At 38.1% G+C, this 27,555-nt stretch overlaps 1 protein-coding gene across 1 annotated transcript in view; it reads right to left on the bottom strand.

Moving 5' to 3' along the window:
• Positions 1 to 915: 915 nt before the first annotated feature.
• TM9SF2 (transmembrane 9 superfamily member 2) overlaps positions 916 to 27,555 on the bottom strand; it is a 73,299-nt gene continuing 46,659 nt past the window's right edge. The window contains exons 9-17 of the mRNA XM_005586161.4: positions 27,285 to 27,393; positions 21,059 to 21,191; positions 17,990 to 18,109; positions 15,879 to 15,936; positions 12,797 to 12,956; positions 10,640 to 10,791; positions 9,457 to 9,568; positions 5,566 to 5,737; positions 916 to 1,616 (exon numbers count right to left, since the gene is read on the bottom strand). Coding sequence (XP_005586218.3) covers positions 1,549 to 1,616; positions 5,566 to 5,737; positions 9,457 to 9,568; positions 10,640 to 10,791; positions 12,797 to 12,956; positions 15,879 to 15,936; positions 17,990 to 18,109; positions 21,059 to 21,191; positions 27,285 to 27,393 — 1,084 coding nt within the window. The 3' untranslated portion in view covers positions 916 to 1,548. The remainder of the gene's footprint in view (positions 1,617 to 5,565; positions 5,738 to 9,456; positions 9,569 to 10,639; positions 10,792 to 12,796; positions 12,957 to 15,878; positions 15,937 to 17,989; positions 18,110 to 21,058; positions 21,192 to 27,284; positions 27,394 to 27,555) is intronic.

The raw sequence follows: 27,555 nt of genomic DNA, 5'->3' as shown, positions 1-27,555 counted from the left end.
GGAGGCCGAGGCGGGTGGATCACCTGAGATCAGGAGTTCGAGAACAGTGTGACCAACATGGAGAAACCCCGTCTCTATTAAAAATACAAAATTAGCCAGACGTGGTGGCACATGCCTGTAATCCCAGCTACTCGGGAGGCTGAGGCAGGAGAATCGCTTGAACCCGGGAGGCAGAGGTTGTGGTGGGCTGAGATCATGCCATTGCACTCCAGCTTGGGCAACAAGAACGAAACTCTTGTCTCAAAAAAAAAAAAAAAAAATTATTCAGTAAGAACCCAGCAACATCATGTAAGTGACAGCTAGTAATTTCAGTTGTAAGTTTAACGACAGTATCTGATTTGCTCTCTTAAGCAGCAAGCAGAGACCCTAAAATACAAATGACTATGCTCACGGATACAAGCAGACTGATATTTCTGAATCACCCCACATGCCTATATTCTACATAAATGGATTTCAATTAGTGAGATGAATGTGAAAGACAGTGCATTTCTTAACTCTTAGAAGTAAAACTGTTTGTGAAATTAAATTAAAACAATGAAATCCTAAAGATGAAGACTTGCTAGTCACTGCTAATGTACAGGTAATAAAACCTGACTTAAAATACTGTATTTTGAAAAACAAGTCAAAACTAGAAGCTCCTTGATGACAATGCAGTAAGGCCCACCTTAAGTACTTGTGGATAATCCATCTGTCTAGATACGCAGGACTTCAGCCTCCTCTACTGCCCCACAGCGAACATTTTAGACAATGCCTTAAACACTGAAATTCCATTCAGATCCAAACTCAGAAAGTGTTACATTAACAAAATCCAGTAAAACCTGATAACATAGTATAAATCATTTCAAAACACCCTTGGTAAATAGATCTGTATTTACAGAACCTCCTTGAACATATAATAGGTAATGATGCAATGAAGACATTTTTATAATATTTATTAAGATAACAAATTTATAAATTGAAAGACTCAGAGGCACATAGTTTAAAAGGCCAATACCATGGGAATAATGAAGTCAACACAGAAAGGTAAGAAGATATGAACAGTTACAACCAATACAAGATTTTCTTTAAAAGCCACACTCCCCTGGTGAACACATCACAGGAATCATCCTTCAAAATTACCATGATAAAAAGTCATTTCCTTCAAAGAAAAATAATTCTTTCCACCTACCGAGCCTAGAAAATCCTATTTACAATCCTGTGTCCTGCCTTTCATCAGTATTATTTAACATGGCCTCCTCTATTCTGCCATTAGAAGTATGGAAAATTTTATAGCTACTGTATTTACAAATGCACATAATATTTAAATTTGCTCTTCATTGAGAACAACCGAATATATACTTAATCAAATCACAATACAAATGCTTTATAGTGTTGAAGACACATCTCATGGGGGAAAGGTATGTGGGAAGAGGTGTATTTAGAATTACGGTGTTTCTGAAGGATTACTAGGCCAATAATTCTGATAAAACTCAAGGTAGTCACAAAAACAGGTCTTTGTTGATGAAGAGTTTAATTTATTTCTGTTTTAACTGGACACACTGGACTTCTTCAGTCAACCTTCACCACACTGTATATTTTGGTAACAAACCAAAAGCATGCAAAGAAGCCAATTGTTCCTATAAGAGAAAAAATAAAAATAAACCCTTTTTCAAAGGAAGTGTCATACTTTACACAAAAATACAGACTTACAATGACTGGTTCCTTAAAAAAGTCCCAAAACTATAAACTATTACCCGCCAGGAATATATTAAAGATCTATGAGCACGTCTGAAAAATATACGACCACATCAAGTTTCTTACAAAAACTGATAGAATTTTTTTCTACTCTAAGATTACCTAAGCTTTCTACAATACACATTATTTTCCTTACTACATAGAAAAGACTGAAGGATGTCAACTGTCCTTTCCTATTTAAGAATATTTTATAACAAAATGGAAAATGCTACTAGAATTTTTTAAGGTATGAGATGAATACATTAAAACAGGTTCAAATAATGATTAAATGGGGATATTTTCTAAGTACAGTTATTGGAAGTTATCAGTCTTCAAAGAATTATAATAAAGTAACTCAGTAAGTTTTTACATAATGTTAAAAGTGACATGATTAGGATAATAACAGAAATGCATCCTAGCTGAAAATGAGAGACAGCATGGCAGCAGAGAACACAGCAGCTCTGTCATGAACTGTGTGTATCATCCTTGGGCAAGTCCACTGACATCTCCAAGCCCATTTACCATATTAACTAGAGAGAAATTTGTCTGTCCTCATTGCCTCCATAGACTGTTATATAGAGTAAATGAGATAATTCATGAAAACAATGTATGGCTTGATTTTCAGGTATCAGTTGAGATTCCAAAGAATTTGAACGCTAGATGGGGACACACGGTTTGTTTGTTTGTTTTTTTTTTTTTTAGTTAAGCAAAATTAGCTAATGTTTATTTTCATATATGAAAAAAACTCTACAGTCAAATCACGTAGAGTTAGAACAGAAAATATGGTTTTATGATATAAAATACATTAATAATATTTATCATGAATAGCTAGGAGGATAGTCATAATTATCTCAGTACTGGGAAGACAGCTGATGATGAAGTATTCATTCCTGATAAAAACTCTTTTTTTTTTTGCTGTCTCAAGAACTTTATTAACAGATCATTAAGTGTTTTTTTTTTTTTTTTCATTTTTTAAATTATACTTTTAAGTTCTAGGGTACATGTGCACAACGTGCAGGTTTGTTACATATGTATACACGTGCCATGTTGGTGTGCTGCACCCATTAACTCGTCATTTACATTAGGTATATCTCCTAATGCTATCCCTCCCCCTCCCCCCACACAACAGGCCCCGGTGTGTGATATTCCCCATCCTGGGGACACTCTGTCAATGAGACAAAAATGAGGTTCAAAGGGGTTAAGTGACTGTCTCATGGTCACATGGATGGTATTTGTGGCCAGAATTCAAATGTGTTTTTTCTGACTTCAAGCATAGTACTCCTTCCACATGCACACATAAGGGGCTATAAATAGTCCTTGTATAAATTTCACACTTAAAGTCTCAATGGTTTTCACCATTGTTTTAAATGCAGTACTCAGAGACAATATTAAAGGAGATTTTCTAAATCAAGAGACTATACATGGGACATTACCGTGGGAAATTACAAACATCATTATATCCATCCTTCTTACATTGTATATGTACTGAGGCCCTACTTTGTGCAAGGCACTGATGTGTGTTTTGGAGAACATACAAATATACCTTTTGCATACTCCAAAGGGTTATTATTCAGGCTAGGATTGGGGTTAATTTCAGAAAAGCAATAATGAAAACATCAATATATTTATATAACCTTGTACTTACTTGCATAAATTTCAAGATGACAAACAATATTTTAAGATGAGAAAAACATTTAATCACTATCCAGGCAATTCTAAGAAACTGAAGTTTAGTTACTTAATTTTGTTCTTTTTTTTTTGAGACGGAGTCTCGCTCTGTCACCCAGGCTGGAGTGCAGTGGCGCGATCTCGCCTCACTGCAAGCTCCGCCTCCCAGGTTCACGCCATTCTCCTGCCTCAGCCTCCCGAGTAGCTGGGACTACAGGCGCCCGCCACTGCGCCCAGCTAAATTTTTGTATTTTTAGTAGAGACGGGGTTTCACCGTGTTCGCCAGGACGGTCTCGATCTCCTGACCTCGTGATCCACCGTCTTGGCCTCCCAAAGTGCTGCGATTACAGGTGTGAGCCACCGCGCCCAGCCAATTTTGTTCTTAATATGGAATATATGTACATACTAAAAGTGGCTTCTTTCCTTTTGTGACAGAATAATTACTTCTGTTTTGTAAAATGGATTGACTTAAATACAGTAAAATGGCATTGCTTTGGAGTTCTGAAGCAAATACAGACCATACCCTATTTTAGAGAAAGGTAAGGCATTTAAAGGGCTCACTACTCCCTTATCCAGAACCCTTCCACCTGTTCACTAAAGGAAAAATAAAATTGAAGAAAGTGAAACACACTATAAGTCACTGGTTTAACTGGTTGGTTCAATTGGGATGTGGCTCCATAATTCAGATTACAAAACTCAACTCTGAATGAATGAAAATGTAACACTTTAAAAATCAAACTCAGCCAGGTGCAGTGCCTCACGCCTATAATCCAAGCACTTTGGGAGGCCAAGGTGGGCAGATCATCTGAGGTCAGGGGTTCGAGACCAGCCTGGCCAACATGGTGAAACTCTATCTCTACTAAAAATACAAAAATTAGCCAGGTGTCGTGGTCACGCACCTCTAATCCCAGCTACATGGGAGACTGAGGCAGGAGAATCACTCGAACCTGGGAGGCAGAGGTTGCAGTGAGCTGAGACCGCACCACTGCACTCCAGCCTGGGTGACAAGAGCGAGACTCCACTTCAAAAAAAAAATCAACATCAATAAAATTTAGGTGATGGTTAAGCTATCATTTTCTGTATGATATGCCGGGAAAAACAACAGATTTTCATAGTGATCATTAGTTTCTGTGTGTAGGCTAGGAATAAATTATTCCCTATATGCATTTATGGACACACAGGGCACAAAAATAGTTATTCCTTGTTTCACTGGCTACTGCTGTTTTATAGATGATTAAAATTTACAGCTCTGGACCTAAATCTATCACGTAGCACCAAGACACGCATCCCACCATGTCTGATCAATGACCTGGAATACAGAATCGATGTAAGTGCCTTAAACCTGAGACAGCAGCACAGACGCTTCAAAACCCGACTCCAGGCTCTGACATGCCAACAGATGAGTGAAAAGCAGAACAGGTTTAATTGGGGAAAAAAAAGAAATTTTTTTTTTTTCTTTTTGGCTCCTGTATTTTCTTCCATAACATGCATGATGAGCTAAAATTTCAGATGCACACTTCGTGCAGTATTACTTGTGACAAAGAAAGTTGCTATAATTCTTTTTTTTAAGTTCAGTCACTCACGCCACAAATGTTTACCAAGCACCCTGGGCTCTGAGATACAGAAAACCTTTATCTAGTTAAGATACAGAAGATATATACACATACAAAATTAATACCAATATAATACACACTATATCCTATTCAGTACTTGAATTTTAAAGTGGAGATAAAATCCTCTAGATTAAGGAATGTCCCATTATCTTTCCTTGATATCCCCGACCTACTCTCAGTCTCATCTTGACTTCACCTCCTCAGTTTCTACTTAGTCCTAAACTTAAGTCACTATAGCTTCTACCCCATTTCTGAAGTGGAAAAAAAAAAAAAAAGACTGTGTGTACCTTTAAGAGGTTAACAGAGGAAAACTATGAGCTGTACTGGCCCACGTGTCCCTGAACCCTTACCACAACTATGACCCTGTTTAGCCGCCTTCTCCCGGCTTCTGTTTCATCATCTTTATGCAACTCACAGGTGGGCAGACCAAACTATGCCTAGTTGAGAGGAGGACTAAATACAGGAGCACTAACAGAATAAGCCTTCATGGGTTTTAAAAAAGATAAACATTTATAAATTATTTGTCTAAAAACTTACAAAATAAAAATAATCACTTAAATTCTAATTTTACCTGTAAAAAGAAAGAAGATCAAAACCATTATCATGGTATAACCAAAGTACAGAATTGTGCTTGCTGTTCCTGTGATCTGCAGTTTTGAAAAGAAGTAATGTATTGCATATATTAAGAAATAAACTGCAGTAAAGCCGCTGGTAAGGAATGAACGCCATTGCCAATGATAATCCTAGGTAGTGAAGAAAAAAGAACAAGAATTACATTCCAATTAATAGATAAGATGTAGTTAACTAAGGTTCAAAGCAAGCATAATAAATGAGACAGCCCCCAATCTAATTTCTGCTATCAGTTCCAGGCTCTTTCTCCTACTGAACTTCACCCATTCCTCTCTCCTCACTAAAGGTGCTAAGAAGTGCCCATTGTCTTTGGTGCGGCTGCTTAAAAACTGGCTAAAAATGTTTGGAAGCAGCTTAAACTGTTTATGAATAATAAAGCATTAGGTTGTATTTCAAAATTTATTCTTCCCAAAGAAAACCAATGTACAAATAGCTTACAACTTACTTACAGGGTTTGACATTAATATTATTATATTAAAGTCTGGTCAACTCTGTATTAAGAAGAAGATTATTCTATTCAGGCCTGGTTGGAATCCAATTTCACTTATTACTAACATAATTTAAACAAGGCAGATGATTAAAATAGCTCTTCTTGCTTTTAAGTGGCTTATAGCTTAATAGAAGACCTTTTAAAAGAGAACACTTCACTATCTCTCTTGCCCTTTGGAATATGTGAAAAATAAATACATTCAAAAAGCAAACTAAGATTAGAAAATCCTAAAAATACACACATGCACACGCGCACACACACACACAAAATGCAACAGCTAATCAATAAATGCAACAGGTAATCAACAAATGCAGCAAAATTGCAGGGTAAAAGATCAACATACAAAAGTTGGTTGTGTTTTTACACACCAGCAATGAGTAATCTGAGAAGGAAATTAAAAAACCCAATTCCATTTAAAATAGCACCCAAAAGAATAAAATACCTAGGAATAAATTCAACCAAGGAAGTGGAAGACTTGCACAATGAAAACTCTAAAATTCTGCTGAAAGAAATGACAGAAGACCTAGGCAAATGGAAAGACATCCCGTGTTTATGTACTGTTAGACTAAACATTGTTAAGACAGCAATACTCTTCAAAATGATCTACAGATCCAATGTAATACCTGTCACAATTCCAATAATCCAACGATTCAATTTCTGCAGATATGGAAAAGTTAATCCTCAAATTCAAATGGAATTGCAAGGGGCTCCAAATAGTCAAAACAATCTTAAAAAAGAACAAAGCTGGAGGACTCAGCCTTTTTTATTTCAAAACTTACTACAAAGCCATAGTAATCAAAGTAGTGTGGTACAGGCCTAAGGAAAGCATATAGATCACTGGAATAGCATTGAGAGTCCAGAAATAAACCCATACATCTATGGTCAATTGATTTTTGACAAGGTTGCCAAGACCATTAAATAAGGAAAGAACAGCCTGTTCAACAAATGGTGCTGGATAACTGGATATCCATATGTCAAATAATGTAGCTGGACACTACATCACACAAAATACAAAAGCTAACTCAAAATGGATCAATAACTTAAACACATGAGGTAAAGCTATAAATCTCAGAAGAAAATATGGGGGTAAATCTTCATAACCTCGAATTTGGCAATAATTATTTTTTTTTTGGTGGGGAGAGGGGGATAGGGTCTCACTCTGCCACCCCGGTTCTGGAGTGCAGTGGTGCAATCATGGCTCACTGAAGCCTAGACCTCCTGGGCTCAAGTGATCTGTCCACCTCAGCCTCCCAAGTAAGCCACCACACCCAGTTAATTTTGTTATTTTTTATAGAGACAAGATCTCACTATGTTGCCCAGACTGGTCTCAAACTCCTGGGCTCAAGCGATCCTCCCGCCTCAGCCTTCCAAAGTGTTGGGATTACAGTTAGGCGTGAACCACCATACTCAGCCCTAGTTTGACAATCATTCTTAGATATGACACCAAAAGCATAAGCAAGAGAAGAAAAAAAATAGATAAATCTGACTTCATCAAAATTTAAAACTTCTGTGCAAAGGACATTATCAAGAAAGTGAAAAGGATAACCTATAGAACCAGAACTGCAAATAACAATCTAACAAAGATCTACTATCCAGAATAAATAAATAAACTGTTACAACTCAACAAAAAGACAAATTTAAAAATAGGCAAAGGACTTGAACGGCTATTTCTCCAAAGAAGAAATACAAATGGCTAACAAACACAAGTACAAATGCTCATCATTAGTCACTGCAGAAATGCAAATCAAAACCAGAATGAGACACCGCTTCACACCCACGAGGACAGCTACAATTTTTTCAAAAATGGAAGGTAAGTGTTGGCAAAGATGTGGAGAATTAGAACCTTTGTACATTGCTGGTGGGAATGTAAAATGGCACAACCACTGTGGAAAAGTTTGGTAGTTCCTTAAAAAATTGAACAGAACTACCACATGACCCAGTGATTCCACTCCTAGATATATACCTCAAAACCAAAAACAGGTACGCAAATGAACACTTGTACATGAATGTTCACAGCAGCACTATTCACAACAGCCAACAAGTAGAAACAATACAAATGCCCATCAATGGACAAATGGATAAACAAATTTATCATTCTGCCATAAAAAGGAATGAAGTGGCTGGGTGCGGTGGTTCACACCTGCAATCCCAGCACTTTGGGAGGCCGAGGCGGTGGATCACAAGGTCAGGAGATCCAGACCATCCTGGCTAACATGGTGAAACCCCGTCTCTACTAAAAATACAAAAAAATTAGCTGGGAGTAGTGGCGGGTGCCTATAGTCCCAGCTACTCGGGAGGGTGAGGCAGGAAAATGGCGTGAACCCGGGAGGCAGAGCTTGCAGTGAACCGAGATCATGCCACTGCACTCCAGCCTGGGCGACAGAGCGAGACTCCGTCTCAAAAAAAACAAAAAAAGAAAGGAATGAAGTACTACTATACATACCACAATATGATGAACCCTGAAAACATGCTAAGTCAAAGAAGCCACACACAAAAGGTCACATATTATATGATTCAATTTATAAGAAATGTCTGAACAGGCAAAACAGACAGAAAGCAGACTGTTGGTTGCTAAGGCCTAGGGGAAGCGAGGAATGAGGAGTAACTGCTTAGCAAGTATAGGGCTTTAATTAGGGGTGATAAAAATATTTTGGAACTAAACAGAGGTGGTGGTAGCACAACACTGTAAATGTTGTAAGTGCCATTAAACTGTCCACTTCAAAATGGTTCATTTTCTGTTATGTAAATTTAACCTCAATTTTTTGAATAATATACCAAGTTTAATAAAGTTAGATTTTTCTCCAATATAGACAATACATATTAAATAATAGATTTAACACAACCTAAATCTTTAAAATTCAATTCTACTATTACATAAGGATACTATCATTTTGGTGCTGCCATGAAGAGAACTTATTACAATGTGATTATAGAAACTTTTTAATGAATTTTCTTACTAGTTTACTTCTATTAAATGTTCAGTCTAAATTTGTTTTTAATATATTATTTTATATTCTTTTATCTCAGGCATGATATATATATTTATATCACAAGAGTATTAATTTTTAAGTTGGTTAAAAAACAACAGTGAAAAGTTAGCACAACTTACTGTTTCTGGAAAATTAACATGTTAAAGTCTCTAATAGTAATCTCTAACTAAATACACTGAACCGGGATATCTTAATCCTAAAGAAGGTTGCATTTGATTTAGGAATATAGGTCAATGTCTATCATAATAAACATACATCTACAGAAATTATTTTAATAATATACAAATTGCAATATGCCAAAGTTATAAATACTGTCTACAAATTAACATAAGTGAATACTGCTAATACATACCTCTGCACATAGGTGGAAATAGCAAAGAAGTATAGTTGCTTCAGAACAGGTAATAACCAAAATGATAAACACCAGAAATAGGAAGCCAAACATGTAATACATCTGGTGTGACCTGTAATCAAACACGTCAAGATGAAACTATACATATTTTCAATTTGACACCACACATAACACAATCTTTTCATTCTTCTTGAACTGAAAAGGTTTGCTTTTTCTCTCAACTAACCGAACAAGACGAATTATCACAGGTTGGGATAGTGATGGGGTGGGGAAGGGGAGGAGTAGGAAGGATATGTCAGTGTCACTGGACTTTACCTTCCTGCTCAGGGAGGCCTGAAACTTCTACTTGTTCACATATGGCTAGTCTACTCATCTCCTGGTGAGCCAGACATATTTGATAAACACTGACTGAAAAGAAAGAGCCAACTAAGAATAGGTAACCGTTTCTTATCACATATAATAAAACCAGTTGAATTTGGAAAATTAATATAACAATTGAGAAGGAAAGATATGTTCCAATCACCAAAAAGCTCAAATTTAGTTCTAATTTTCTGTAACCTCCAACCTTGGTACTTTCTGTAACATATGTCAGTGTGATCCACTAACAATCATGATATAACACTATATATATACACACACACGGAATGGCTCAAAATGACTATTATGAGTTTTTACATGTGAACAAGGAATCGGAGAATGAAGGCATCTGAGAATTGGAAAGGACTCTGCAGGTCATCTAGATCAATCCCCTCCAACAAGTGCTCAGAGGATCTTCTCCGGAGCAGTGCAGGTTAGTTAGGAACACAGGTTTGGAGAAACTTCGGTGAATTCTCTGTCACAGGGTTGCTGTGTAACAAGGCAAATTACTCAACTTACAAAGCCTCATTTACATCTCTGTAAAATGCGGATAACACTCACCTCACAGAGTTCTGAGAATGAAGTAATAAGAATTAAGGAAGAGGAAGAATTAACAAGCCTTCAATTCATATTATACTAACTGTTATCACTACTGTTCTTCTTCCCACATAGAAAAGATAAAAATAAGCTTTTGGCTTTTAAGATTTCTGGTTACTTAAGAACTGTCTACATTTATAGGACACAAATAGTAACCCATAAAAACAAACGAAAAGCAAATATTACATATAACGGTAATAAGAATGAGAAGACTTTGTCCTTAGCTTACCAAATACTATTCAGAATGAAGAAAAGCTGTATAAAGATGCAGCCAAAGGGCAAAATCCCTCCCATGACAATACCAGGCAAGGGCTTTGTGTAGAACGACTGTTCAGGAATCTGACGTGGAATCTGATTGGTTCGAACTGGGTGTTCAATGGCCTTCAGTAAAGAAAGGAAGGAAGAATTCATAATTATGTATCTGTCTTAAACATTCTTCTCTGCACAAGATTATTTGCCGGCTTTTTTCCAGCTTCCAAGCTGTCACTAATGGCAATAAAGTCTACTTAAGACATCAAATTGAAATTTGTCTTTAGAAGCCATCAACCAGGTACCATCAGGTACAGTACTCGGTCTGTCTACTGGAACAAGTTAATACTGTCTCCAGCAGTGATCCACTGACTAACGGCTTCAGACACAGGAAGAAGTACACAGGAGATAAGAGAATACTTGGAAAATAATAGTTAATAAAAAGGTAGAGTTAGGCTTTTCATTTTCATTACCTATGTACTGTAAGAAATCAGCTGGTTCTGCAATTTTGGTCAATGTATTTTTATTTGGAGGTGGGCAATGTCATCTTTATTAAAATTGCTCAATTTTACTAAGACTTAAGAACATGAAGACAACAATGAATGGCTGTATGAACCTTTACGACCATAAGGAGTTGGTGATGTTCTCAACTATTCTCCCTTTCATGACACTACATGGTGGTATGAAAATCACTGGAACCTGAAGTACACAAGCAGCCACGTGAGAGGGGAAAAGAGTACAGATGTAGAAATTCATTTTCTTGTAAAAAAGTTCAAAAATATCCTTCTATAGTTTTTGTGATGATAAATCAAAATTTAAAACTTGGTATTTTCATTCAGACCATACTTCTGCAGACTAGATTGTTATTTTACATGTAGATACATGAGTATACAGGCAGAGAATCATGTATATCATTCTCCAATACTTACATTTTAAACTTTTATTTATTTCCCACGCTGATATTAAACAGAAATATTATAAACTTCAAACCAGCAAAGTTTTGGAATTTCAAGTAATTATTTAATCAATGTAATTAAAAAATTCAAACCCTGTCAGTTCACTACTTCTGAGGTATAAAGTCATAAATTAAACAAAATGCCAAAGTTGTTTAAAAAAATCCTTCAGCAGCTAGGCATGAAAGTGCAGTGGAGGCTGTGGAACAAGCACCAGCTTCTGCCAGGGCCTTCCGGGTCCTGCTCACCAAGTGTACTAAACACACAGTCTTTCTTTTACCCTGTGGACTTGATATTTTCAGAGAAGGACAGGGATACCGAAGTGTGGTTAAAGAAGGATACTGGTAAGACGGAAGAATAACATTTCATTTTTTTCCCTTTTAGCCTGAGGGCAGAAGTGGGCAGCAAAGTGAGAGAAGGCCAACTGGAGGGTGAGAGAGAAACCAGAGGAATGACTGAAACCTGATTATGATCTTCCTTAAAATCCAATATTAGCAGGGAAGCACATACAATTTATTTCAAGCAGATACAATTTATTTCAAAGCTACATATCAATCACAAACATTTGCTACTCTTACTCTGCAGCCACTTTTCTTATAGTGACTTCTTAACCCACCCTCTCTGCTTACTTAGTTAAGCTTTGTGCATTCTGGGATGCCAAGGGAGGTGGATCACCTGAGGTCAGGAGTTAGAGACCAGCCTGGCCAACATGGTGAAACCTTGTCTCTACTAAAAATACAAAAATTAGCTGGGTGTGGTAGCACATGCCTGTAATCCCAGCTACTCGGGAGGCTGAGGCAGGAAAATCACTTTAACCCAGGAGGTGGAGGTTGCAGTGAGCCGAGATGGTGCCACTGCACTCCAGCCTGGGTGACAGAATGAGACTCCATCTCTAAATAAATGAATGAATGAATGAATGAATGTTTTCATTAGTTTATATTAGCATTTCTTTCCCAATTAATCTATATTAGCTTCTATTTACTTAAAAAACTTTGAAACCTAAGTTTAGATCTGTAACCTCTCTACCACGCTCCTAAATAATACTACTATTTTTAAAATATTCTATGAAATCCAGATCCTAAAGGACAAGTTTACATCTTTACACACTTCTATGATATCTTTTGAGATGGCATATGCTAATTTCTGCAGCTAAAATTCACCTAAGTTAACACCTATATACTTACATTTTTCTTAAAACCAAAGTATGCACCAATAAACGTCAGAGGCACAGATATGCAGAACCAAAGGGCCAATATGGCAACCAATGTCCCAAAAGGAATAGCCGCTGAAGATCCTTCTCCCCAGAGGATCAGATTCATTATAAAGAAGTCAGCAAAGACAATCCTGAAAGACACAACAGGCTTTTGGGTAAAACCAGAGATAACAAAATGCAATAGTAGTATGCAATGAATATTACAACTTCTATGTCTCTAAAATATATATACAAAGAAAGTGGAATTGCTGCATCACAGGATGTGTGAATGTAAAACCTGACTGGAAACTACCCAATTGCTCTTCAGGTTGGGCTTGCCTGACTTAAACTCCTACTAGCAGCCCATGAAAGTCAGTTCTTTACATATTTTCATGACACTTGCAACTGTCAATTGTGTTGTTGTAATCTGGATTTCCTATTGAAAACTGCAGCAAGTGTCTGGTGTTTGCCGGCTTTTTTGGTTTTACCTTCTGTGACGGGCTGCTGACATGCACTGCTCGGTTTTCACTTGGCCTGCATGTCTTGCCAAGTCATGTATGTGAGTTATTTACATACTCTACTTACTAATTCCTTGTTAAATGTCTTGTTGTCACAGTCTGTGGCTTTTTCTGAACCCAAACATCTAAATGTGTGTAGTTAATCTCCGTTAGGTCTTTCTTCTGAATACATTTTTAAAAATATAGTTGTAATCATACAATAATCACTGTACTTACCCCACACAGTTTTTAAGTGCAACCACTTTCCCCTTTATCCTTTGTGCACTCTGCTTAAGAGAAGAAAGCCTTCCCTAACCTGGGATCATGAAGCTGCTCTTCCATATTTTCACACAGTAGTTACACCTGGTACATTTAGGTTTGACTCCACCTAGAACTGACGACTTTCTCCCTTCATGAAGAGAATCAGTTGTCCCAGCATCACTTATCTAACAGTTCCTCTGGCTCAGGGTGCCACATCTAGCAAGCTGCCATGGATACATGGCCTACTTCTGTATTCTCCATCCCAGCAGCCACTGGACTCTCTAAACACCTTCACGGTGCTTGATCTTTTCATCAAGAAACATGGCAAAAATCCATCTCTTTCGAGTTAATAACCTTGTAGGCCTCTCATATGGATTATGCATACTTTGAGAGGTTATTTTAGGCACTGTATAGGTTTTCTGTGAATACAGCCCTCTTCCAGCACAACTACCACTACCATTAAAACATTTAACTGGCTAATGGTGATATTTAAGATCTTCGAATATTAGTTGATACCTAGCCATTCTGCCAAACTCTTTTTATTAATTCTACAAGTTTTACAGTTAAAACTTGTTGGTGTTCTTTGTATATAAATAATGTCATCTATAAATAATAAGATGAAATCTACCTTTTTGTTTCCCCCTTTACTAGGAACAGAACTTAAATAACAAGTCATGAAAGAGATTTACTGAGAATGTCCCTAATGTTTTATTATCAGTGATGTTGGTTCTGAATTAGAGATAAGATTCTTTTTAATACAAGGAAACATTTCTTTATTAAATTTTTTTAAAACCTGAAAACAATGCTCAATATTATCAAAGGCCATTTTACTGCATCTGTTGCAGTAATTATATGCAGGTGTTTATTTATGTAGAATTATATGACTAGATTTCCTGTTATTAAATGATCTTTCTATTCCTAGGTGAACACCAAGTCCCCCTGCCCCTGAATACTTGAGTTCTTAGCACGCTCTATTTACCTGCTGGTAAACACCTACTATTAAGAGTAGGATGAAGAATATCAGTCAGAGAAGGGTTGATCAGAGACATAAAAGAAGAACCAGCACAGGAAAATTTTTATGAAGCCAAAAAAGGAAGGAGTTTCAAGGAGAAAGTATTCCAATGTTAGACAATACAGAGAAGCAGAGACAAAATGGTTTCTAGATTTGAAAATGGTAAACTTAAAAGTTTCAGTAAAATGATGGAGAAAAATATGAATGACATGGATTTACACTGCAAATGTTTACTGAGAAAATGAGAAAAAAGGAGTATAGACTATTTTTTTCAAGGCATTTTGTTGAGAATAGAAAAGAAATGAGAAAGAAATAAGAGGAGAAGATGCTTATGATCCCTTTTTAGGGGAGACATGAGCATATCTGGAGGAATAAAAGAACCACATAAGCAGAACATATGAGAACGGGGCAATGGAAGATGAAAAGCAAGATTCGGAGATTCTGCAGGAAATCACAGTCTTGGTAAGGAGGGTTACCTTCGTGAGTTGACAGAGGGAAAGAAAACAAAGGACATGGCTTGAGAAAAGCATAGACATTTGAATAGAACCCATAACCGAGAAGACTGTGAATCTTCGGTGGGGGTGACAGAATATTTACCCCAAATGTGTATTAAAATGCTGCTGCCATCACGCTTGCATTTCTAGCCTGCAAATGGAACAGTTCTGGTTTCTAGACTTCATCATCTTTGGCTTTCTTTATTGCTGTAGCCTGTTCACATGTCAGTTCTCGCCTACCAGAAAAGTGCAGGCTTGGGAGGAAGTGGGTTCTGTTTCTAGGACCAGAACCACATCAGATAACTGAGAGGAGAAGCCGTTCCAGAGAGTGAAGGATTTTTGTTTTGTTTGGATTTGTGGAGGCTGTTTATTTTCTATTTTTAGCGTATATTCGTTTATTTAATGAAATAAACTCTAAAAAGCAGCAATGCTTTGGATAGAAACGGGAAAACATATGCTTGCCTGAACTATCTTCAGGTGCGGATTCCTTCCGTGACTGGGTCAAAAGCTTTAAATACAGCCCTACAGAACAACATGTCAGACTGACCACTAAAAACCAAGAAATAGAAAGACTTTGAAGAGAAGGAATTAAAACATTTCTCATGTCTAAAGGTACTTTCCCCAGATAAGACATGTGGTAATCATTTGGCAAATGTTTATAAAATATTTATTTTACCCCTTTTCAAAAATTAAATGTACTTTCTTAGGTACATGATTTAGAGACACAGAGGATTAAAGACTCAAGGACTGAAAATTTGGGGACTAACATGTAACTATGTTAAGAAAGTAATTCTTGAAAAATTCACTTACCCAGGACAAAGAAATGATGTTAATAAAACATTTGTTTTCCACTTCTCACCTCCAAAGGCTATAGAAGAAAACAAGAGTGGTATAAATACAGATTTTTCTTTAAAGCAAACCAAATATCCATATTACAAGTCTGATATTTGCCAAACTGTCAGATAGCACTGAGTACTCATTCCTAGAAAACGGTACTACCAAATATGATGTGATATTCCCTTATTAAATCATCCAAATCCGAGATATACAGCATGGGATTCCCTAGGTAAGTCCTGCTCTAGAGAATCAGAGGCAAGTCATCAAGATCAGTTCTTCTTTCCCCCTCACAACCAAAAGAATTCTTAAATCCTGAGCCAGTACCAATCAACGGGCCTATGTACAAGAAGGGCACACGGGACTCTCACTTATCTCGCAGTCAGTTTCAGAATTTGTTATAAAACTAGGAACCGTCAAGCCTGATGTGCAACACATTTACATTTCCACAGCAGGCCGACTCTTCCTCTAGCACTGTGGTTTCTAGGAGGAACTGTGGTTCCTAGGAGATGCGTGTGTCAGGTGAGGCAACTAAGAAGAGTAGAAGGGTTATGACCATTTGACAGAACATGTTTGCTAATATATCTTTTACTCTCCTTTGCCTCTCTCCAATTTGTTTTTTCCAATTTAAAAAATTCAAATACTGAAGTAGCTAGAGTGAAAAATGAAAGTATACCTCTGCTCCCAGTCTAAAAGTCAGAAATGAAACTGGCTGAGATCTCAGAACAGTTGTGAATTTTAAAAAAGTTTTAACATAGTTCATTGGCAAGTTTAAGTGCTACTTCCCCTAAAAGAAAATAATGAAATTTTATATACACATAAAATCATATATATGTATCATGATTTGAATTCACAGTGTTTCTGATAAACAGACTGTTATGAAATGATTAATTCTGGGTTTACTACAATTCCAGTCAAAATTCAGGTAATACATGATCTGCAGCTGGGAGACCTGAAGGATGGGGAGGCATTAGTGAGAGGAGCGTGGATGGGAGTGGGATGTGGGAAGGCAGGCAGCCTGGCCGAGGAACCCGCAGAAAGTCAGTGTGGCTGAAATGGTGAGAAAGGGGGAGAGTGGCATGAAGTAAGGCTGGTGTGGCAGGCAAAGGGCTGACTGTATTTTGTATGCATTAAAATCCATATGATGACCCTAATCCTATCTCCTTTAGTAAAGGGGAAGAAAGAACTTGATAAAATTCACAGAAATTAAAACACACTTAAAACACACATACATACAGGGCTTTACATACTCAAGAGAGAACTGTGTCTGACAAGGTCTAAGTTAATCTTCTACCTGGGGCTGAGACTACCCCACCCCACCTTCAGGTCGTCCATGTAACTCTACTGTTTCACCTCAAAAGTTTTCCATATTGCTAGACCGTGGAGAATCACTGTATATCCCAGACAAGACTGTGGCATTCCCGAGGAGGCCAGCTCTGGTCCCTGCCGACCCTGTCAGTTGCTTTCTAAGCCATCCAGTCCCATCTCAGCCTTACTCTTGGCCCTGACCCTTTTTTTTTCATTGAACTTTATTTTACTTCTAGAAAGCAAGAACACAAGAGATTGTGACTAATGCAATTACAAAAGTAACTTTCCAGCTCTCCAAAATAGTGAGATCTTTGTTTACTTGAAACTGTTTATTTTTATTAAATATTAAATTGATACAATGTAAGTATGACTTCTCATATGTAAGAAAAGGTACACCTAGATATACTACTTGTTTTAGTGAAAAAAATCAGTGATACTCATTTGTATACTTTTCTCCTTTATTAGTCTATATGTGCGTTTATGAACACAGCAAATCTAAGTTCAGCCCAACCTGTTAAGCCAAAGCTTAAGGAAAAAAAGAGGGAGGGGATAGTGGCTAAGTGGCACAATTTGCTTGTTTCACTAAACATTTTCAAACAAATAAATCTTGGGATAGTCACTCATGTCACAAAAGGAATCACCAAGCAGGCTCATTGTAACTAAGAACCCCTGTGAGGCACACTATTTTCAGAGCATCACCATCTGATACCCAGGTCAGACCCATAGCTGCGGCAGAGTCCCTTCCTGATCAGACGCCAGTCACGGTGGCTTTGACTTACACTTATAGAATCTGGCAGCAACATAGCCTGCAGGGGTGCCCAGCAGCACCCACAGGACCACAGCACACGTCATCAGCGCTCCTCGGTTGGCAGGTGACAAAAATCCCAGGCAAGCGAAAACTAAAACACAAATCACGAAAGGTTGTACATGTTATTACTGTTTCCTTTGCTGTGAAATGATAGAGAAACCCTGTCATTTTTCAAACAAGAAAAAAATACAACTTCATGAAAAACCATGTGCTCTCCTACCACGCAGCTCTACTCAATTTTAGTAATATTTAATGTACTGCACCAATCTGATCACAGGTGAGGCAAACTTCACTTCGGAAGTTTCTTGTGGGAGCCCAGAAGACCTCATCCTTCCTGTGATCAGACTGGACGCTCAACAGTGCATTTGGCTCTTCTGAGATTCAAGCACAGCCTTTAAAATTAACATAAATGAAAATGTTTCCACTATGAAATAGTCCCACTTTTCTTTCATTAAAAATATAGGGGTCCTCTGGGGGTAAAAAAAAAAAAAAAAAAAAAAACCCAAAACCTTACAACATTCAAACATAAGAGACATACAGAACCTAATCAAAGAACAAAATGAGGGAGAAAGATTTCATAGGGCCATTAGCTTTTCACAAATTACTGCAGGACCTGGTCAGCAATGAGCGGAAACCCTGGCCCTACCTTATTCATGTGGTTAGCTTTGTTTGCTCTTCCCCATATAAGCCTTCCTACTAACGAGAATTAAAACGCTATATTATATTCATAGAAATTCCCAGCTTTAAGCTGGGGCTCAGAAGTTACAAGGTGCTCAGAATCCCAAGGCAAGTAGGATACTGCCAAGAAGAGTTTCAGGTGGCTTTCTAAACCCAGCAGCAAGAAAATCCCCATTGTTTCCCCCAAAACACACATGACCAAGCACCTATGTGAGCAAGCACGCACACACACCTCTGACGAGCACCAGAGTCATGATCAGCAGGAAACACATCAGGGTGGCTTTAGAAGATGTACCAGGATTTCAGTTAAGATGCAACCCCTTTCTCCTCCCCTACCTGAAAAATGGACTGCCCTTCAGCAGAAAGTTCCTATTTGAGGACTCAAGGAAAATGATTCCCATCGTATTCTATCCTAGATTCTCTGAAACTTTCCTTCCTTAAAAGTTCATTTTTCTAGCTGACCCCAATAAAGACTAGAGCGTCGCAGAAGGCAGCTCCTAATAAGATTTGAAAGCAGAAGTTGGCCGGGTGTGGTGGCTCACACCTGTAACCCCAGCACTTTGGGAGGCCGAGCCGGGTGGATCACGAGGTTGAGAGATGGAGACCATCCCGGCCAACATGGTGAAACCCTGTCTCTATTAAAAATACAAAAATCAGCAGGGTGGTGGCAGGTGCCTATAATCCCAGCTACTCAGAGGCTGAGGCAGGAGAATTGCTTGAACCAGGGAGGCGGAGATTGCAGTGAGCCAAGGTCGTGCCACTGCACTCCAGCCTGGTGACAGAGCGAGGTTCCGTCTCAAAAAAAAAAAAAAAAAAAAAAAAAGAAAGAAAGCAAGCGGAAGTTTATCTTCAAGTATTCATTCTGCTCTAAGTCTAGTTTGGCTCTCTGTCATCCAGTGACTTCACCCTACCCTCTGTCCAAACCTTTTTTATGACACCTTTTCCTGACCTATCCTCTTTAGAATGACTTACTTCTTTTTAGTATGACATAGTTACAAATTCTAGCTCTACCTATCAAAGTTGTATCTCCTTAAGTTGTTAGATTAAAAAAAGAGATGTTCTAGTCAGTCTTCAAATTGAGCCTGAAGGTGTGAGTCAGTAGTTCCCAAACTTATTCAGTGCCAGACATTTGGAAATGATACTGCTCTTTGCAAAGCATTTATATAATTAATTTTATCATAAAAATTTGGAAAAACTTTACTAACAAAAACCACTATAGTATTATGTATTTAATATGTAATCAACATAAAAAATAAATGTTTACTAAAAAATTATTAAAGGTTTATGAATTCTCCCAGTATATTCATTTGTTGCTATTTATCAGTAGTAGGCATCGATAAAGTAAAATACATTAAAAAAGGTAAAATTTGGAAAATTCTATTCATAAACATTTTTTCTCTTCCAATTAAGAAAACCGGAAGACAGTGGAATTAAGTATACACACAGGTAGTTTCAGAACAACCCCTGGGGCTATCAATACCTCTAAGGAACATCTATTTAAAAAAAAAAAAAAACAGAGGATTGTCCTAGTTGGCAAAAATTTAAATACAATTTCTGAAGTTGTTGAGGTAGCTCAAAAATACTCTTTTTATGGAGGAAGGAAGGTCTTTTCTACACACTCACTTTCTCTAGAGAAGGAGATCCTGCTTCCTAAATCCTCTCCAGGTGAGAAGGGTCTACACAGTGCTTCCTTCTCCATCCCCTCTTTCCCACCCTCCTCCCTCTGTAGAAGCCAAGAATATCCTGGAACCCTAACCAGACTGTGCCTGCCCACGATGGCTGGGTAAAAGAGACCCTAAATGGTCCTGGTTCTGGGCTGTTTAGACTCAGATGCTGATGGTCTTAAGGACCTGTTCATCTCCAGTCCAGTGCTTTCCTGACAAAGGTTTGGTCTAGGAAGAGCTGAAGGGAGAAACCAAGAGTCAGTCTTTGGGTGCAGCTAACCCTGCCCCAAGTCACTTAGATTTTGAGAACCTAAAGGACTCTCAGAAATAATCTGGCTTACCTACCCACTTAGAAAACCTGTGGGTTTTTTTTTTCTTTTTTCTTTTTTTTGAGATGGAGTCTTGCACTGTCGCCCGGGCTGGAGTGCAGTGGCGCAATCTCAGTTCACTGCAACCTCCACCTCCCAAGTTCAAGCGACTCTTCTGCCTCAGCCCCTCAAGTAGCTGGGATTACAGGCGCCTGCCACCATGCCCAGCTAATTTTTTTTTGTATTTTTAGTAGAGACAGGGTTTCACTATATTGGCCAGGGTGGTCTTGAACTCCTGACCTTGTCATCCACCCGCCTTGGCCTCACAAAGTGCTGGGGTTACAGGCATGAACTACGCACCCGGCCAGAAAAACTTCAGTTAACACTTACATAGAGTCACAAAGGTCATAATTAAAATCTGTGTCCCAGATCCTAGAAAGACTGATAGCAGCATCCCTTTTCTTGGAGGACGGAATATATCACCATGAACAAGTTTCCAGCCAAATTCTTCCTGGGCATCTTCCTAAAAGGGGAATGAAATCAGTTCAATTGTCTTATGGTACCAACAAGATAACTATAGACAGTTTGTTCACTGTTGAATATGCTGTTACAGAAAAAAGGTTTTTTTAAACTTGTTTTTAAAATGTTGGTATCTATTTCAATTTTGAAGAATACAGGTTGACTCATGGAGCTTAATATGGCTTTGTTGAACTTATATGTCAGTTTCTTGAATTTATGACATTAAGGTCTACAAATATACTTATTGAGAAACTTTACGAAGACAATGTGTTTGCTACCTAGTTCTACTCTAAGTCAAGCTTTGTGATCTGACTTGACGATTTTTAGTCACATTCTATCCTCTTCATCCTACTCTTAATAATCTCCACAATAAGAAAATGGCATTAGCTCTCATATTCTAGCTACTTTGCTAATACAGTAAGCATGGCTGTAAACATATTAATAAGTGTGTCACCAGCCCAAACTACAGCCCTGATCTACAGACACATACACAAGTACCTACTCAACAGCTTCACTTGGTTGTTTAATACACATCTTGAACAGAATTATCCACAACTGAACAGATTCTCGATTCTCTTTCCCCCATCTAAATCTGCTCTTCCTGTAGACTCCTTCAGTAGATAAAAACTCCATCCTTCCAGCTGCTCAGTTCCCCAGACCCTGGAGTCATCCATGATTCTTCCCTTTTTTCCCTACCTTGCATACAACCTTTTAACAAATGCTATGGTTCTACCACCAAAATATATCCCTAGGATGCCACCACCCTCCTGGTTCAAGTCATCCCATCTTACCTGAATACTGAATATACGCTAAACCTGTCTGTTCCTGTGCTTGCCACCATTCAGTTGATCCTCAATACAGCAGCCAGAGGGACCATTCTGGTGGTTTGAACCAGAAACCTCGGGTCATTCACTGACTTTTCTTCAGCTTCTACACTCTCCACTGCCAGCCAGTCAATCAGCTCCACTCCACCTCCCAAACATCCTCCATATTTATCTGTCCACTCACCTCCTTCCTCCCTGCCACCATCCTCCGTCTCTGGGAATTCTGTAACAGCCTCCTGACTGGTCTTTAAACCTCCAATTTTGCCCTGCACTGGATGATTCTCAACATAATATTCAAAGTGATTTTCTTAAAACACACATCTGGCCGCGTCACTGCAGTTTAAAATTATTCAACAGCTTCTCAATGACCTTCAAACTGTACAGCTTACAAGACCATTGGAATCTGGCCCTTGCTTGCTTGTTCAGCTTCCTCTGTCAACATTCCTCAAGGGTAATCGGCATCCCTCCTCGATTCCCCATTCAAACTACTATCTTTCCAAGCAGTAGACAATGCTATTGCTAATATATTAAATTTACATTTTTTTAAGTAACTATAAATCAGCTGAAATTTGAAATGTGGAAAATTATACAGAGGCATTAATCCTGCTTTTAAAATGTCTAGGCCAGGTGCTGTGGCTCATGCCTAGATTATAATCCCAGCACTTTGGAAGGCCAGGGCAGGTGGTTCATTTGAGGTCAGGAGTTCGAGACCAGCCTTCTAGCCAACATGACGAAACCCTGTCTCTATTAAAAATACAAAAACCAGCTGGGCGATAGTGGCGCGTGCCTGTAATCCCAGCTACTCAGAAGGCTGAGGCAGGAGAATCGCTTGAGCCTGGGAGACGGAGGTTGCAGTGAACCAAGATTGCACCACTGCACCCCAGTCTGGATGATAGAGTGAGACCCTGTCTCAAAAAAAAAGAAAATAAAATATAAATAAATAAATAAATAAAATGTCTAACTTTTAAGGCAAGAGTAAAAATCTAAATATTTTCCTCCCCTTGGTACAAAATACTTTCCTACACTTGGGAAGTAGACTCCACTTGGTCATTTACAAGGAATGTACATGCAGGCTCTAAGTGAATTAAAACTATATCTGGGATTGGCTTCAAAAAACCTGGTGGGCATAAGTGGAATTCCATAGATGGAAACAAGATTGAACCTGAGTTGATTAAGTGTTGGACTAGGGTGTGGGTACACTAATCTCCTTACTTTTGAGAATGTCTATTTAAAAAGTAGGGGAGGAAAAGTACATGCATCTCTTCTTTTAGGTGGGGTAGTATTAAGAGGGGCCATTTTCTGATCACTTTTTATTAAGCTGGCACTAAAAATATCAAAAGGTGTAACTGAAAACTAAGTTTCCCCCAGGGAGCAAGGCCCCGTTCTGCCGCAAACCAATGGGACTAGGTTCTTGTTATTCTTGCAGAGATATTCTACCCACATATAAACAAATGTATGAATAGATTTTTTTTTTACAAAAATGGTTGCGTATTATACACATTTTTCCTATCTTGCTTTTTTAGTCTAACATCATCATGAAGGTGAGTCTCCTCTTTGTATATATGGTTACCTCATTCTTTTGAGTAATTATATAGTATTCTACTATATGGATGTTCTATAATTTCTAAAATTAGTCCCCTATTGACAGGTATTTGGGTTGTTTATATTCTTCTGCTATTTATAAAAAATCACATGCTTATTGTTAAAAAAATTAAATCTTCTGCATTCATTAATTTCTAGAAATGAAATTGTTGGGTCAATTTATATTATAAACTAAGACAGGTACTGTCAAATTGTTCTCCAAAGGTTGTATCTCTTTACATCCTCATACATTATGTATCAAAGTGCTCATGTCCTCAGTCCCCCAACACAGACTTAAATCAAACATTTAAATTTCTGCCAACGTACCAGGTGAACAAACAATAATCACAGAGCAATAATTTCTTTTATGGCTTTTGTCTCTCTGTGATACTCATAAAATTCTACCGTTCTCTAAGATTTAAACTAAAAAAGTTTAAACATATTTAAACTTTCTGTATGTTCTTCTAGTGTTTTATAGATTCATTTTCATGTAAATCATTATTTTAGGTAATAAAGTTAGAATTTACCTTTTTTCCCCCAGGTATCCACCCACTTTATCCCCAATACCATTCAGTAAAGCATCTGTTTTTCTCCTGTTCATATACATTTGTTAACCTCTACATTTAGACTCATTATACACAGAAAATGTTTACTTGGAATTTCTTTTTCACCAATCCTTCTAAATCTCCCTTTAGGATTCACTTCATTTATTTATTATTTGCTCAAGCTTTCTATAAATTCTTTCCATGAAGGTCAGCTTATTGTCAACTGTTTCTGTTCATCTGTAAAAGATAAACACCTCGCCTTCATTCTTCTTTTTTTTTTTTTGAGACAGGGTCTCTGTTGCCCAGGCTGGAGTGTAGTGGTGCAATCACAGCTCACTGTATCCTTGACCTCCTGAGCCCAAGTGATCCTTCCATCTTAGTCTCACAAGTAGTTAGAACCACAGGCGTGAGCCACCATGCCCAGTGAATTTTTAATTTTTTAATTTGTTTTTGTAGAGATGGGGTCTCCCTATGTTGCCCAGGCTGGTCTTGAACTCCTGTGCTCAAGTGATTCTCTCACCTTGGCCTCATCTTCATTTTTGAAAGATGACTTCTCTGTGTATACAATTCTATGTAAATAGGTAATTACTCTCGCCAATTTAATGATATTTAGTCTTGGGGTTTCCATCGTCAATCTAACTGTTTTTCCTCTGTAGATGCTGAGTCTTTTTTCCCTTGAACCGACTCTAAGATATTCTCCTTTCTCTAAGGTTCTATAGTTTTGTCACAATTGATCTAGATGTGGATTTATTTTTATTTATTTGCTTAGGATACACTGTGTTTCCTATATCTATGGATTTTTACTTTTCATCTATTCTGAGAAATTCTGAGCTGTTACTTTTTCATATATTTTATTTGCAATGAAGAGTTCCAGTATCTGGAATCTCTAGAGGTCTAAATCTGTCCTTTACTGTAAATTTTGTGAATTTCCAACTAGTAGCTCATATTTTATTGACCTTAAATTAGAAGAATCCTGTGAATCTAAATGTGGGACACTTTTTTTTTCCAGAGGTTTTCTACTTGATTCTGCCCAGAATCAGAGGCTCTCACTAACCTAGAACCAATTGGCCCCCCTTTCAGAATCCAGGCTTAATCCAGGAGCCTGAGGTTCACCTCCTTGCAAATGACCCACCAGACAGCCTTCCAAACATAATGGTTAAAGACTTGAAAACAACCCTGACCCACAGGGTCAGTGCACCTCTCAGGCGTGCAATGTTTCCTGCTCTGGCCTTGGCTCCTGGTTTTGGGCAGTGGGTTGGAGCAGGAGGAGTCCTTGAATACCTGTTCCCTATCATGAACCCAGCAATGCATCAGTAAGTCGTACATCAAGAAGTGACTCATTCACTCATTCATTCATTCGTTCATTCAAGAAATATTCATTGAGCACCAACTATAAGTTTGGCTCTGTTTAAAACACCAGATACCACAGTGAGTGTAACAGAAAAATTCCTACTCTCAGGAGTACATGATCTCATTAGGAAGGCAGACAATAAACAAAATAAGTCAGGAAAGTACACTGTACATTAGACGGCAATAAGCGCTATACAGAAAAACAGGATGTATGGGTGTGTGCAGGACAGGATGTAACTTAAATGCGATGGCTGGGAGGGGCTCAATGGGAAGATCACATTTTGTAAAGATCGGAGGGAGGTAAGGGAACTAGCCATGTAAATGAGGGGCAGACATTCTTAGCAGATAGAACAGTGAGCGTGAAGGCTCTGAGGTGGGAACCTGTGTCTGCCCAGTCTGAGGAACAGCAAGATAGCTGGCACAGGTGCAGCAGAGTGCTGAGGTAATGTGGGGCCTTACAGGCCACTGTAAAGCCTCTGACTCTTGCTCTGCGTGAAGAGAAGTCCCTGGAGGGCTGTGCTCAGGAGGGAAATGATCTGATTTCCGTTCGAGCAGTTTTACTCTGACTGCTGTGCTAAGAGATGGGAAGTAGGACAGGAGTGGAAGCAGGGTCACCAGCAGCCCAGTTCCACATGGCGACGCTGTGCAAATTAAGACAAAACTCCATTAACAGCAATTATTTGGAACAGCCAATTATGAGCAGAGTATTTTTAAATCACTTTAATATTTAATAAGACATAAAATCAATAAAAATCATAGGAAAGAGACTGTAGAGTACAAATGTTAAAAAGCTTATAAATATTCATATATATTTTTCCCAATCAGAACAGGTCAGAGAGGTTGGGGGAGAGGAGGCTGAAGAAGCTAGGGGAAGAGAATACATAAAAACCTGAGTTTTTTGCATTCATTCCAAATTACTGTGATTCTTGTGAAAATTCTTTTATTATGCTGCCATGAAATGAAGAGTAGAAAATGTGTAACATTGTGCAACTTAAAAAGTTTGAGACTAAAGAGGCTGGGACATGCAATTATTTTGAATATACCAAAAAGTTGAAATGATACAAATTTGTTAAAATTAACTTTAAAAAATTAAACAACCACACAAATAAAAGTTGCTTAGGAGTTATTCCATTCAACTTTGTGGTTTCACAAATGGGTATGTGTGAGGGATAGAGAAACCTTACAGAGTTGTAACTGCACCTACACCCCCCACTGCACCAGTCCATTCCCACAGAGGAGGCTGTGAGCAGGTCAGCTCCCAAGGCTGTGCTGACTCCATTTCTAGAGGATCAATTCTTTTTTTTTTTTTTGAGACAGAGTCTCGCCCTGTCACCCAGGCTGGAGTACGATCTCGGCTCACTGCAGCCTCCGCCTCCCGGGTTCAAGCAATTCTCCTGCCTCAGCCTCCTGAGTAGTTGGGACTACAGGTACCCGCCATCATACCTGGCTAATTTTTGTGTTTTTAGTAGAGATGGGGTTTTGCCATGTTGGCCAGGCTGGTCTTGAACTCCTGACCTCAGGTGATCCGCCCACTTCAGCCTCCCAAAGTGCTGGGATTACAGGCGTGAGCCACTGCGCCCGGCCAAGAATATTAATTGTTAAGTATCGCTTTCTTATTTGAAAATGTGAATTCAAGATAACTTTTGAGAAGAATTTCTTTTTTGTTTCTGGTTTTTTTTTTTTTGTTTTGTAGAAGAATGTTTTAAAAGCAGATTCTAAAGCTATTATTTTACCTTTTCGCAAAATAACAATAAACAGTGTTGTGGGCACACTACAGACTAAAATGTTTCCACTTACCGTAGAGTCCATCTGATTATATCTGGCAATATCTTTGTGCAGTGTCCGTAACATAATCATAGCTACCATTCCAGATAAGAAGAGGACAATGACCAGGGAATTCATAATGCTGTAGAAATAAGCATATTATGAGTAATCTGTAGCTTAATCTTAGGAACAGTAAAACTCTTTTAAAAACGTCTACTGAGTAACATTAAAGTAGTCTTAATCAAAATCAAAACGAAAGCTACCTAAAATCCAACAAATTCAATGAACTGTGTTCTTTCATGTT

Source organism: Macaca fascicularis, chromosome 17 (assembly GCF_037993035.2).
Source record: "Macaca fascicularis isolate 582-1 chromosome 17, T2T-MFA8v1.1".
Classification (NCBI taxonomy): domain Eukaryota; kingdom Metazoa; phylum Chordata; class Mammalia; order Primates; family Cercopithecidae; genus Macaca; species Macaca fascicularis.
The sequence above is the reverse complement of the archived record's forward strand: the minus strand, read 5'-3'. Positions and strand labels throughout refer to the sequence as shown.